The sequence below is a fragment of the Ambystoma mexicanum genome, chromosome 4q (genome assembly GCF_040938575.1).
Source record: "Ambystoma mexicanum isolate Mex_15411 chromosome 4q, UKY_AmexF1_1, whole genome shotgun sequence".
NCBI lineage: Eukaryota > Metazoa > Chordata > Amphibia > Caudata > Ambystomatidae > Ambystoma > Ambystoma mexicanum.
In genome coordinates this window covers 1,090,825,029-1,090,838,010 of record NC_090928.1, presented here as the reverse complement: position 1 = coordinate 1,090,838,010, position 12,982 = coordinate 1,090,825,029, and the positions used below count along the sequence as shown (strand labels likewise).

The window sequence follows — 12,982 nt, the reverse complement described above, 5'->3', positions numbered from 1 at the left end:
AGTCTATTTGGCAGTCATATGGCCTATGAGGGGGTAGTGTATTGGCCTGCTCTTTTTGGAACACATCTTGGTACTCTTCGTACATGGTGGGTAATTGTCCAGCCAGGCCAAGCAGCACTGCTGCTCCCAGTTTTAGAGCCCTAGACACAGGTGTTTTGGTCACGGTGGGTACGAACGGATAACAGGTACAAAGGCACTCCAAAGGGAAGATCACTGTGTGCTCTCCAGTTCATGACAGGGTTGTGGCACTCCAACCAGGGCGTGCCTAGTACGAGCTGGAACTGGCGTAAATTTATCAGATCGAAGGTTATCCACGCTCAGTGACCGTTCCCGCACAATGGTTCAACCTCTCCAGTACACTGAGTTACCGGTCCAGATGAGAGTTGCAAGCCATCTACCTAGACTATGTTGTCTACCTTCTCCTTCCGTTGTCCTGGTATGCCAATCCTCTGGGCGACATTCAAATCTATGCAGTTTCCGATTGCCCCACAGTTGAAATAGGCTTTCATGGCGTACATCTTCTGAGGTTGCCCTGGATTGATGAGGATTATGGGTATTGTAAGGTGTTGATTTTTCTTCCCTCGACAAGCCGATCACTCCTCTTGTCCAGTCGTGGAGTTTTCCGATATTTGTTTGGGATCCGTTGAGTTCGCTGGGTGCACATCAATTACTCCTAATGGCCGTTTACCTTGCTTGTTAGAACAGTCCTTCAAAAAGTGGCCTGCTTTGCCACAGTACAGACAAAACTGTTGTTGTTGGCGCATCTCCCTCTCCTCCTTGGACAGCGGCCCTCTCACACTACCCACCTGCATGGGTTTTGGTGGACCCTCTAGGGAACGTGATGTACTTCATGTGAGTGTACGTACAAGGGCCACCCTTCCGAGGGGGAATGGTCCGTCTTTCTTTCCTGTAATCGGTGGTTTAGTTGCACCACTAAGTCTATATTTTCTGAGCAACGCTTAGCCGGGTTGACGACTTGTGCTAAAACATCCTTGAGTTTGCTGCGAAGACCTCGTTAAAAAAGGGTAGTTCTCTTTTCCTCTGGCCTATTTGTTTTGGCAAGGAGTCGATTAAAAGCGGAGATTTATACCAATAAGTCTTGTTGTCCATGTCATAAGGCCAACAGCTCCCCATCCAAGGCTTGGTCCGGACTTCTGCGTGCAAAGAGCTTGTCTAGCTCACGTTGGAAACCAGCAAAATTATGCAAGATGCAGTTGTCCTGATTCACTAATGGTACTGACCAATTGGCTGCATGACCGCCCAAATATGTTAGCACAAAGGCAACCTTGGTCTGGTCCGTAGGAAAGGCACCAGGCCTGCACAAGAAGTGTAATCTACACTGGTTCATGAAAATATCATACCTCTGTGGGTCCCCTAGGAATCTCTCGGAAGGGGCCAGGGGAACTGTCACAGGGGTGGTTACCTGAATATGGGGCTGTCCGGCTACTGCCTCATCAGGTGGGTCAGGCAGTGGGACCTGACCTGCTTGTGCTACCATCAGGCGTTTTGCCAGGTCCTCTGTCCTTTCTCTGTTGACCAGTACTTCTTTACTCATGGCGTTTTGTCTCTGAACAGGCTGCGTGCACCTCTGCTCACAAATCCCCCCAAAAGCGCTGCTAACTGATCTACCCCTGACGCCATGACACTGAGGCAGGGCTTGAGTTGTGGGTTTAGCTCTGGTGCCCTGCAGGAGGGCCTGGTCCAGACTGTTCCGAAGCGTTGCCCCCACTGGATAACTCTGCTAAAATGAATATCTCAGCCACTCCTTTTTTCCGCTGGTGAATCAAAACCCAGGGAACAGTGAGGTTGGGAGGGACCCGAATGAACTTGGAGCCACTGGTAAATTGTGCTAGGGGGGTCAGGATGAAGACCTAAAGGGAAGTAAATACAGGTATTCAGTATGTGTTCCCCCGCTTTCTCCCCCATCTCCCCTTTGTGTCCCTCTAGGTAGGCTGGCTGGCACACGGATGTTGGAGCACACCGTATTAAGATGAAAAAGGCAGGCCGGAGATGTCTGGTAAGCATCCAACTCCAGTAACTTCACTGAGGGTAGTGGTCCAGGCCTGGCTGTGATGCACTGGATGCTGGAGGTATGAAGGTGAGTCTTTGTAGAATGCTGCTCAGGAGCTTTGGCACCTATTTTGTACTGTTTTCTCTTTCCGAATGATGCAATGCACTTTAATTAGTCTCTTTCTCTCTTTTTCCCAAGGTGCGGAATCTACAGAATGTCTTTGCAGACAATGCTGCAGCGCGAAAGAAGAAGCGAAGCGGCTGAACTCCGGTGCAGGTAAGTTTGTGCTAAACAGGGAACTCCGGTGGGAATTAGCTGGTAATTTCAGCCTCTTACTGTTGTCTTTCTCTGCTTTCTCATTTCCAGGAGCTGCGGTTGCTGTGGACCTTGATCGGAGAACAGAAATTTGAAAAGTAACTCTTACAATGACTGTGTGATAAAGGGAACTGGGAGGCGAGTGAATCAAATGGACATCAAAAACATGGGGGCAGGAAGGGCTAAGCCACGTTTCAGTGAGGAAGAAGGCATCAAGGTGAGCAACTTCTGAATAAACATTGATCAGCATGAGAGGGTGCGAGGGTGGTCCATGGATGCTGGATGGGGTAAGGTGGATATTGATGAGGTTCGCTATGGTAGCTTTGGTTTGGTTTGGTTTATTATTTGTAATGTGCGAGCATACCCTAAGGTAACAGGGCGCAGCCTTTACATGGATATGCGAAGCTTGGTTACAACAATCATAAGATATACATAAACACAATAAAAATAAAACACAGGGTAATGTACAGATATACAGGTAAGCACAGTTGTTACAGAGTGTGCAGCAGGTATGGGTGGGGCAAGTTAAACACCAGCGTGAGTTTGATGCTTACTTTTCAACCATGAGACTACCTTCAATTGGAAGCTTTGATAAGGTAGGTCCCTTCTAAGAGTAGGCGGTAGTGAGTTCCACAATTTAGCTGCTTGTACTGGGAAGCTGTTACCCCCTATTGTAGAACGCTTAAAGTTAGGGATAGAAAGGCAATCCTTGTAAGCTGTTCTTATCAGTCTCTCAGAAGACTGTCTATGGAATCTGTCAGATAGATAGGTAGGGGCGGCGTTCTTAAGGGATTTATGAGTGAGGGATGCAGTTTTTAGGGTGATTTTATCTTTGATAGAGAGCCAGTTGTTCTGTTGGCTGTGTCCAGTGATGTGCTCTCTTCTAGAAATGGCCAAGGCCGCTCTAAGAGCATTATTCTGAAGAGTTTGTAGTTTGCTAGTGGTGGCTTTCGAGGATCCCAGATAGAGGGCATTGCAGTAGTCCAGGCGGGACAGAATGAGGGCTCTAGCGATGGTGAGGCAACTAGCGTCTGACAGGAAGGGTTTGGCAGTGCGGATCAATTTGCACGTATATGCCGTGGAGGAGGCTAAGGAGTTTACCTGTTTTTTTAGAGTGAAGTTAGAGGCCAGGTAAAAGCCCAGTGTTTTAACTACTTGTCCCACTTTGATGCTGTTCCCATCGATCAGGAAGGAACTATAGGCAGGGCGTAGTTTCTTTAGAGTAGTGGAGGTGCCTAAGATGATGAGTTCAGTTTTATCATCATTCAGGCATAGCCCATGTGTGGCCATCCTTGCCTGGATGATGATGTATACTCTATTAACCAAGGCCAAATCCTTTTCATAATCTCCAGAAAGCGGAAGGAGGATCTGAGTATCATCTGCATAGTTAGTGTAGGTGATACCGAGATGATCCAAATCATCGAAAAGGGGCTTGGTAAAAAATATTGTACAATGTGGGGGAGACACAGGAGCCCTGTGGCACGCCACACGTGATGGGTATAGGGTCTGCTGCCACTGTAGGTCAGAAGACCCTCATGGTTCTGTCATTGAGAAAAGATCTGATCCAGGTGATAGCCTTGGCCGAGAAGTAGGCTGAGTTGTGGAGGTGTGTGCACAGGACGGAGTGATCGACCAAATCGAAAGCTGCAGAGAGGTCAAGGAGGAGCAGTAGGGCTACTTGGCCATTGTCTCTGAGCTTGTCAACTTGTGCTTTCAGGTTGATGAAAGCAGTTTCAGTCCCGTGTTGGGGCCGGAAGCCTGATTGTCTCGCTCCTAAGAGGTGGTGTTCTTCCAGGTGCCTCTGCATTTGTACATAAGTGACCTTATCCAAGATTTTTAGAAGGAAGGGTACGGTTGTTATGGGTCTGTAATTAGTGGGTTTGGCCGGGTCAAGTGTAGGTTTTTTTAGTAGGGGGAGCACCCAGGATTGTTTTAGATTTGAGGGGATGGAGCCAGTGAAGAAGGAGGCATTAATTAATTTTGTAATGAAAGGGGAGAGGTCACGGGCGGCATCTTTAATGAGCTGTGCCGAGCACAGGTCTCCCTGGCAATTTGAGGGTTTCATTGACAAGATGATTTTTTCCACTTCTAATGTAGTCACTTTAGAGAAGTTGAAGCGAGTGGTTTCGTTTGGAATGGGTTTCTCAGGTGGATTAGATGGGGGGGGGTCATTTAAAGTAGCTTTTTTAGGAGTGATTTTGTTTTGGAGGGTAGCAATCTTGTTGGCTAATGCATTTTGGATTTCAGAACACCAGTTTTTATCGTTGGTGCAAGTATCTAATGGGGCTATGGGGGTTTCCACTTCTTTCAATATGGAGAATAATTACTTTGTGTTAGATTTTGCTTTGGATATCCGGGAGTCAAAAGAAGTACGTTTAGCATGGTAGATTTCTTTTTTGTAGAGGGTGGTTAGTTTAGAGAGTTTAAGTTTATTGCCTACTGAGGGGACTTTTTTCCAAATGGCCTCACAGTTTCTTTTTTGCAACCTTAAATTTTTAAGGAGAGGTGTGAACCAATTGTTTAGGTGCGATTTAGGCTTGCTAGATCTATGTTTGAGGGGGGCAATATGATCCAGCGAAGTGGCCATAATTTTATTATATTCTTCGACCAGAGTCTCTGGGTCCAAATTATCGGGAAGTGAGTTGAGGGTGGGGAGTATGTTAGGGATAAGTCTCTCTGCGGTAATATTTCTCTTGTTTCTTGTGAGTGTAGGGGGGGGCCTGGTAGTGGGGGGGAAAGGGTCGAGTAGTTGAAAGCATAAACGATACCAAATGGTGGTCGGTCCAGGCTAGAGGTGAGTTATTGGTGATATTCGCTAGACAGTTGTGGTCGGCTATCCAATCAAGTATTCAGCCTTTGGCATGTGTAGGTTCCATACTTCCTTGTGTAAAACCTAAATCAGAGAGGGTATTGACAATCGTACTGGCGCATGAGTCGACAGGGTCATTATAGCCCAGGTTGAAGTCCCCAAGGGTAAGTACTTGGGTGGAACTTTTGAGGTTGCTAGTTAGGATAGTGTTGATGTCCTCGTCAAAAGTGCCTAAAGGACCTGGCGGGCGATAGATCAGGTGGATGTTAAGAGTTTGAGTATTAGTAAGGGGTATTATTACTGAGTATTATTTGCGGTTCTGCCTAGGGTGCTTGCTGTTCAGGCACTAGCGAGGGTGGGGATGGGGTGGAAGATGTCTGTTGCGAGTAGTTGTGTAGCGACTACTCGTAGGTGAAATGTGCATGGCGGGTCTGGACCTTGGCCCCATCAGGTCAGAACAAAACAGGCAGCATCCTTTGCCTTGCACATGCTTCAATAAGGACACCTGGCATGGAGAATGCTTAGGGGTGGACAAGGAAGTAATATATTCCATCGGTGGAGTGAGGGGTGCAGCCACAGAAAGGCGGGAAGAATCTTGGAAGGCAAAAAGAATCCTGAAAGCAGGCGACGTGTAAGGTCCTGTGTCAACCTTTTGTCATGCAGTTTCAGAACTACACCATCAAGTGCCATTTATAATTTGCTTGAATGTTTTTTGTACGTAGGGGAATGGTTGGCCTTCCATAAAGCCACATTCATACACTATGACATGTTTATGGTACAACTGAATACTGCCTATTTAAGAAGTAATACGTTGTGCCTTTTGATTTGTGGATTTTGTTCCTGTTCCATTGAGTTCTATATCTTAGATATCCAACTCAGAATCATGCTGCACTTCTTTGTAACGCTCTAGGTACTTAGAGGGATATACATTCCTAAAGCTCAGCATCTACCTTATAGGCTGAATGTTGTGCACCAATAAATGCACTATATTGCAAAAACACTAATCTATAAGCTAAAATGTCCTGCTAGAATATAATACACAGCCACTCGCTATGTGGTTACATGTTACAGCTCATACTTAAATTGCACCGGGCAACTTTCCCGCATAGTACACGGCAGTTCTTCATTCACTATAATGTATTGTTACTCACTTCAGCTCAAAGTTGTCATAAGTAACATTATCAAAGAGCTGATACAAATAAGTAACAATAACATTATCTGGCAAGTCTTCCCTTTCCAAGATGGCGCCTGTTAAAATACTGCTTTAAGTCATGATGCAAAATGTCCCAAAGAAAGGGGCTCTCTGCATCATGAAGCAGCTCACTGTTATGGATTGAGAGCCTTGGTGTTATATTACATGAACGGAGGATAGCACAAGGGCAACGCGCTGGTCTTGGAAGCAGACCACTCAGAGCCAAACTCGGGTACATTAAATATGCGCTAACCCAGTACAATGTACAAAGTGGAAAAAGATCAATGTATCAAGTAGCACGAAAACCAAAAGACCTACTTTAAAGCTACAGTCAACACTTCTCTCCACAGCTTACAAAGTTGCACTGGCTTTTACGAGGTAACCAAGACGACATCCGAGCTATGCCAATGTCTCACCATTTCAAAATATGAAACCTGCGCAGGATGGTGGAATTGCTCTCCATACACTGTTTGCACTATCCACATATTTGCTCCAATATAAAGGTACCTGAAAAGTTGTGCCACTCGCTGTTCCAGCAGCAGTAGGCATGACACGTAAGAGACCCCCACATAGTTATGAATGTATTGGCTTTTCCGCTTGTACTCAAGGCACCAGAAAGGCTAGCATTCTTTTTCTGAAATATGTTCTGAACATAGGCGATCTCATGCAAAAAGTCATTCCTGGCCCTCGTCAAAGAAAAAATGACATGCAAGGGGAAGCTATGAAGATATTACTTCACATCCTGTGCAATACATTTGTGAAGCCTGGATTCTATTTAGACTGAACATGCTTACACAGAACAGAGACTAGGCGGCAGCCTGAGGGAAAACACAACCCTATAAATGGACCTTTTTGTTATGATATGTTGAGTAATGCACAAAGAAAGTTGACAGCCGCATCCGCAATGTGGAGAAAGATGGCTTAGATATGAAGTGGAATCCAACAATCAATCATTTGAATGGAGCTATAGAAACGTGCTTAAAAGGAATTATATACACCTACCTAAATTCAGCCACGGCTTTAAAGCAGTTACAGGATTTATACACCTAACAAATGCAGTGATGGCTTTAAGGAATCTCCGTGACTTCTAGAGCTTCCCAATCCAATCCAAGGATGGCTGAATTATACACCTACCAAATCCAGGGACGGCTTTAAGACTGGCCTTAAGGCAGATCTTCTCCAGTCTGAGGTAACTGTATCGCAGCAGGCAATTCCACAGGAACATCCAGTCGAGCCTGGTGCGATGATTCATGATAATGACACTTCTTTCGCCGGGGATGAAGCCATCACCAGTTATTACCACCTTCGCACCAAAGACCATCTCCAGCAAAGCCTAGGGGCAAAAGCAGTCATTAGTTAGCATTGCATAATCACCCTTGGGAGAACTGTGCTCAGCCCAGGTCTCCTCTTGAGAGAGACTGCAGGAGGATTTTTAATAAAAACTCAACTCATCAATGGCATGCCAAAAGCTTTAAAGAAAAAAAGGCGATAATCCACATTTTTACCAAAGCAAAAACGATTTTAATTCTGTGTCCAAACTTTTAAAGGGAACAGGGTGAACACAATATAAACCAACTTGATAACGATTGATGCTGTCATAATGCTGTTAAATGTTGTAATTAACAGCCTCTACTCTTCCCTAATTTAATTGTACTCAATGTATTAACGTGACAAGAATGAAAAGCTGATTCAGGTTTTCTCTTTTTTGAACGTGTGACTTAAAGGTAAACGAAAAATTACTGCAGCATGCCCTCAGCCCATTTGATTTTTATTGTGATAAGAAGCTGGGTACCTATAGTGCTTAGAGACTACGAGACAATTCCGAGAGTACTTTCACAAACGTTCTCTATTCGCAGTCTCTATGATTCAGTGTATACAGCCAACATAACTTAACACATTTAGATTTCAGATAGCAATGTGTCTTAATGCGAAATAAGGAATGCCATACAACACAAAGAGGCGCCAGGAAGTTCCACATGAAGTCAATCCTGCCCCTATACTGAGTTAATCATCTGGGATGTAAACTCATTTAGACAATTTAACATATAGAAAACAGAAAATGCAAACTTCCGTGAGAGAAGTGGCAGGAAGAGTTCCTAGCACTGCAAATGCGCCAGTAAGAGTAAACATGTGACCTCTGGCTATTTGGATGCCACCCAGAGTTTGGACACCAGCATGCCAGGATTACGATGCGTTAGTTCATGTTCCCCAGCTCTAAAAACAAGAGCTGCAATGGTGTCCAGAACCAGCAAATCTGCAACAGGGATTCCTCCACAAACCTCTGCATCCAGTTTACTTGGTTGATTGCGGCACTGGAGTTTCTCAACCTAGGTAAAAAAGGGTACCCACAGAGGCTTGTAGACATCCTATTTGTAGGGAGCTAGCAGCCATTCAAAATCTCTCTTGGTTCTGCATCACATCGTTTGGAAAATCAGTCTGGTGCAATCAGAAAACAGCACAATGGTTGCACAGATCAACAGGCAGGGAGAATCCAGTTACAGGAGACTGCAGTGCCAGGCCTTATCCATCATGCGCCAGGCAGAGAAGCATCTATTTTTCTTGAGGACAGCCCACATCACAGGGGTGGAAAGATCCAAGGTGGACCCACTGAACCAGGTCTTTGCAACATCTCAGGAACTGGGCATTCAGCCAGATATATTTCTCCAAATCTGTCAGGAGTTTGTCCAACACACGGTGGAGCTTTTAGTATCATCATCGAATACTAGTCTCCCCCACTTTTGCAAGGGATTCCCACAGCAAAGACTATGGGGGTGGATGTGTTTGGGAATGTCCAGACCGCAGGAATAATTGCATACCTTCTCTTTATCTTCACATCTGTTGGACAATAATGTTGATGCCTTTTGGTTTGCTGCATGTATCTGGTCAAACTAAGACTTCATGCTGACTCTGAATTATTTCGTATATACAAATGAGAAGTCCTGGGAAGTGTTGGGAAGGGGGCAGCCTCCCCACCGAGGATCTTTAAAGTAAGGTGCGATGCATTCGAGGCACCATGATGCTGCAGGGGCAAAGGGGGTCAGCGATAGGGACGCCTTCCAGTTTAACATGGCCTTACTTCGGTATAATTAAATATAGTTTAACTGCATAGTATAGTAGAAGGCGTAAAGCGGCATCGCTAGTTTGCGTAGATATTAATAATGATAGACAGAAGAAAAGGCTTGCTCTGTAAATGCGACATTACATGCGCTAGGTCTAAATCCACAAGGCCACAGAAATCTGCAGTCTTGCCCGAGCTCCCATGAGGACCTTTTGCCCCCACCAGCCACACTGTCTGTTCATTGTTCTTGAAAGTGTTGCAAAGATGTGTCTTTCACCCAAGAGGAATGTGCCCTACAAGGCTGCGATCAGTGGCCAGCGCCTGGTGTTCATATTATCACACTTTGGCCAAAGTATGACCCGGCCCATTCCCGAGTGACCATGCACTATAGCCCAAATAACTGACCAAACCCTAAGATCCCCGAATTACATGACAGCAGATGTCCTTTGACCAGCAACCCGAAAGTAACAATTCCTGAAATGTTTCAAAGAGGATGGACAGGGTGTATCAGTGAAGTGACAATCGTGTGATTTGTATTGCGAGGCGCTAGGGGGGATAATTTATCGTTCAAAACAAGGGTGGAGACCTTGCAGCCGGAAGGCGCGGAGGGAGTGAGTGAAACGTGTGTGTCAAGGTTAGAGTGCCCTGGAACCTCCTGTTTGTCCATTTTAAGGTCTGCAAAGTGCACAGTATGAGTGTTAAACAAGCTGTATAGCAGGAGTATAATTCATTTGTTTTCTGACCTTCGAAATTAGATGAAGATGAGCCCTGCAGCACCCAAGTGATGGAAGACGGAGGGACTGGTCTGGGACCAATAAACTGCCATCCCATATGGATAAAGGCAGCACCTGTATAGGGTCCATTCAATCAGCTGTGTAGGTTCTTACTGTATATATTGCGTCACTTAGGACGATGTTGTACTTTATAAGATTCTGCTTGTACTACTTTTCGACAGAACGTTCTTAGCAGCAGAGTTCTTTGCTGTTGCTCTCATCTTCGTGTGAGATTAAAGTTATCCTTACAAGATCGACTTGGGCCTTTCTTCCCTAGTGGGTTGTATTTTCTCTGGTGTGAACGTTTCAGGGGCGTTCCTTCAGAAGAAAGAGGGACTTGGTGGTAATGCCAATAAATTACAAGATATCTTAATTACTCATCATACTGTTCCTCATTACAATGTTGCTACCTCCCTCTCCTGCCACTCAACCTCTTGGATACGTTTTCTACCATCCAACTCCAGCAATGGAGGGCATGATTCTATCGCATGATTCTATCGCTGATCCCAACTGTCAGCAATGAATCGCTGGTTCATTGCTGACAGTTGGGATCAAAAGTCTTCCCTCCTATTGACAAGGAAAATATGTTTGTCATCTCAAAGGCTTGGTCAGAAACACTGTTTAGTCAGGCACCAGTACATTGTCTACCTAAACACCAGAGTCATGGCAAACCAACCGCTGAGGTATATGTAAGAAGACCACAATCACACTACGAGTCCCTATGGTGTATGTACCATATGTTACAAGTTTTCTCCTTGGTTGAAAGTAGTAAGTTAACAACTTTTCTGAATTATGCAGGAGTGTCTATTAGCAAAAGAATAACCGATTGAGACAGTGGATTTGCATCAGCTTCAAGGCCTTCTATTTATTTATTTGTATTTATAAAGCGCACTTGCAGCTCAGGGGCATCGAGGCACTGTTACATTGTGTTAGCTTAGTTACATGTTACAGCATTGCTTACTGGTTACATTAGGTGTAGCAATGTTTTAGCAAGTTACAAGAATATGAGGCATAGGAAGTACTATAATTATACAATTTTGGAGCAGGTTACACGAATATGAGGCATAGTAAATACATGGCAATTTGGAACAAGTTACAGGAATGTGCGACAAAGTACATATATGGCAAATTCCTAGGGGGAGAGGCATAGGAGCCTGCCCGGCAGTTCAGTGCCTGAAGGGCAATAATGTGAGTATTAGGAGCATTCAGATAAACAGACATGTTTTAATTTCCTTGCAGAAGGCTTGCTAGGATGAGATGTTTCTAAGGCTGGTTGGCAGGGGTTCCATTGGGCTGCTGCGATAAACGGGAAGCTTAAGCCTCCTGCCCGCGCTATAGTGACCTTAGGCACAAAGAGAAGGTTGGTTGGTCTTGTGATTCTCTGAGAGAGATTTTGGGGTGCTGCATTGTGGAAGCACTTATGGATGAGATAAAGTTTTGAAGAGAACGCGTTCCTTTACGGGTAGGCAGTGTGCTCGTTTCCTGGTAGCTGAGATGTGGTTTCTACTGGGGATATTAATGGCAGCCCGGAGTGCATTCGTTTGAACAGTTTGTAGTTTTTCAATATTCTTTGTGGAAGTACCAGCCAGGAGTGCATTACAGTAATCTAGTCGGGACCCAATTATAGCTCTGACTGTAGTCAGGCAGTTATCCGTTGTAAGGTAGGGGCTAGCTGCGGTGATGAGTTTGGAGTAGTGGGCACCTAACGAGGCGATAGAGTGGACTTGTTTTGTCATGGAGAGGTTGGAGTCGAAGTACACTCCCGAGGTTTTTACAGCCTGGGAGACTGGGATTAGTATTTTGTCAATGGTAAAGGCAATGTATTGGTTGTCCAGTTTTATTTAATGTTTCCGGAGACCCAAATAGAAGTAGTTCTGTTTTGCCTCTGTTGAGACAGACAGTTTTGGGCCATCCAAGTTTGTAGTAGACAGAATTAAATGTTTTGGAATCTGCTTCGTAGTCACCTGTGAGTGTTAGAAGAACCTGTGTATCGTCGGCGTAGTTTGTATAAGTGATGCCTAGTGAATCGAGGATACAGAACAAGGGCCTTGAGAAAATGTTATAGAGGGTTGGTGATGTGCATGATCCCTGAGGGACTCCACATTGGATGTTGCTGGGATGTGCACAGGCTAGGTCGGTGAAAACTCTCATAGCTCTACCTTTGAGGAATGAAGTGATCCATGCTGTGGCATTGGGTGAGAAGTGTGGGGGGGTTGACAAGTGTTGGCATAAGGTTTTGTGGTCGACGAGATCAAAAGCCTCCGAGAGGTCAAGGAGGAGTAGCAAGGGCTGGATTGCCAGAGTCTCTGATGTCGTCCATTTGGTTTTTAAGTTCAAGTAGGGCTGTTTTGGTTCCGTGACCAGGGCGGAAACCGGACTTGCGGAGACTGAGAAGGTTATTGGCTTCAAGGAACTGCTGGTCTTGCAGGTAGGCTGCTTTGTCTATTATCTTGAGGAGAAAGGGGACCGTAGTGATGGGCCTGTAATTACCTGGTGCAGATGGGTCTAGCGAAGGTTTAAGAGGGGGCGGACCCAAGCCTCCTTGAGGCCGACTGGGACTGTGCTGGTTGAAAACGAGGCGTTGATGAAGGCAGTGAGGAAGGGTGCAAGGGTGGAGGCGCATTCTTTGATGAGTATGGCTGGGCAGATTCTAGAGAATAATAACCAAAAAGTGATGGCTAGAAAACTTGAAGCATTCATAACTCCTGGGAATGGCTCAGGCTAGCATTCCTTCTCGTCGTCTTTTAGGTTCTCAGTTCCATTACAGAAAGGGAATTTCAGCTTGACTAGTTCAACAACATCCCCTCCGCAGTGGAGCACATAC

General features: G+C 45.3%; 1 protein-coding gene across 4 annotated transcripts in view; it reads right to left on the bottom strand.

Moving 5' to 3' along the window:
• LCLAT1 (lysocardiolipin acyltransferase 1) overlaps positions 1-12,982 on the bottom strand; it is a 1,406,982-nt gene that overhangs the window by 572,006 nt on the left and 821,994 nt on the right. For all 4 annotated transcript variants that reach the window (XM_069608660.1, XM_069608659.1, XM_069608662.1 and 1 more), the window contains one exon: positions 7,462-7,660. In XM_069608660.1, the coding sequence (XP_069464761.1) occupies positions 7,462-7,660 (199 nt within the window). The remainder of the gene's footprint in view (positions 1-7,461; positions 7,661-12,982) is intronic.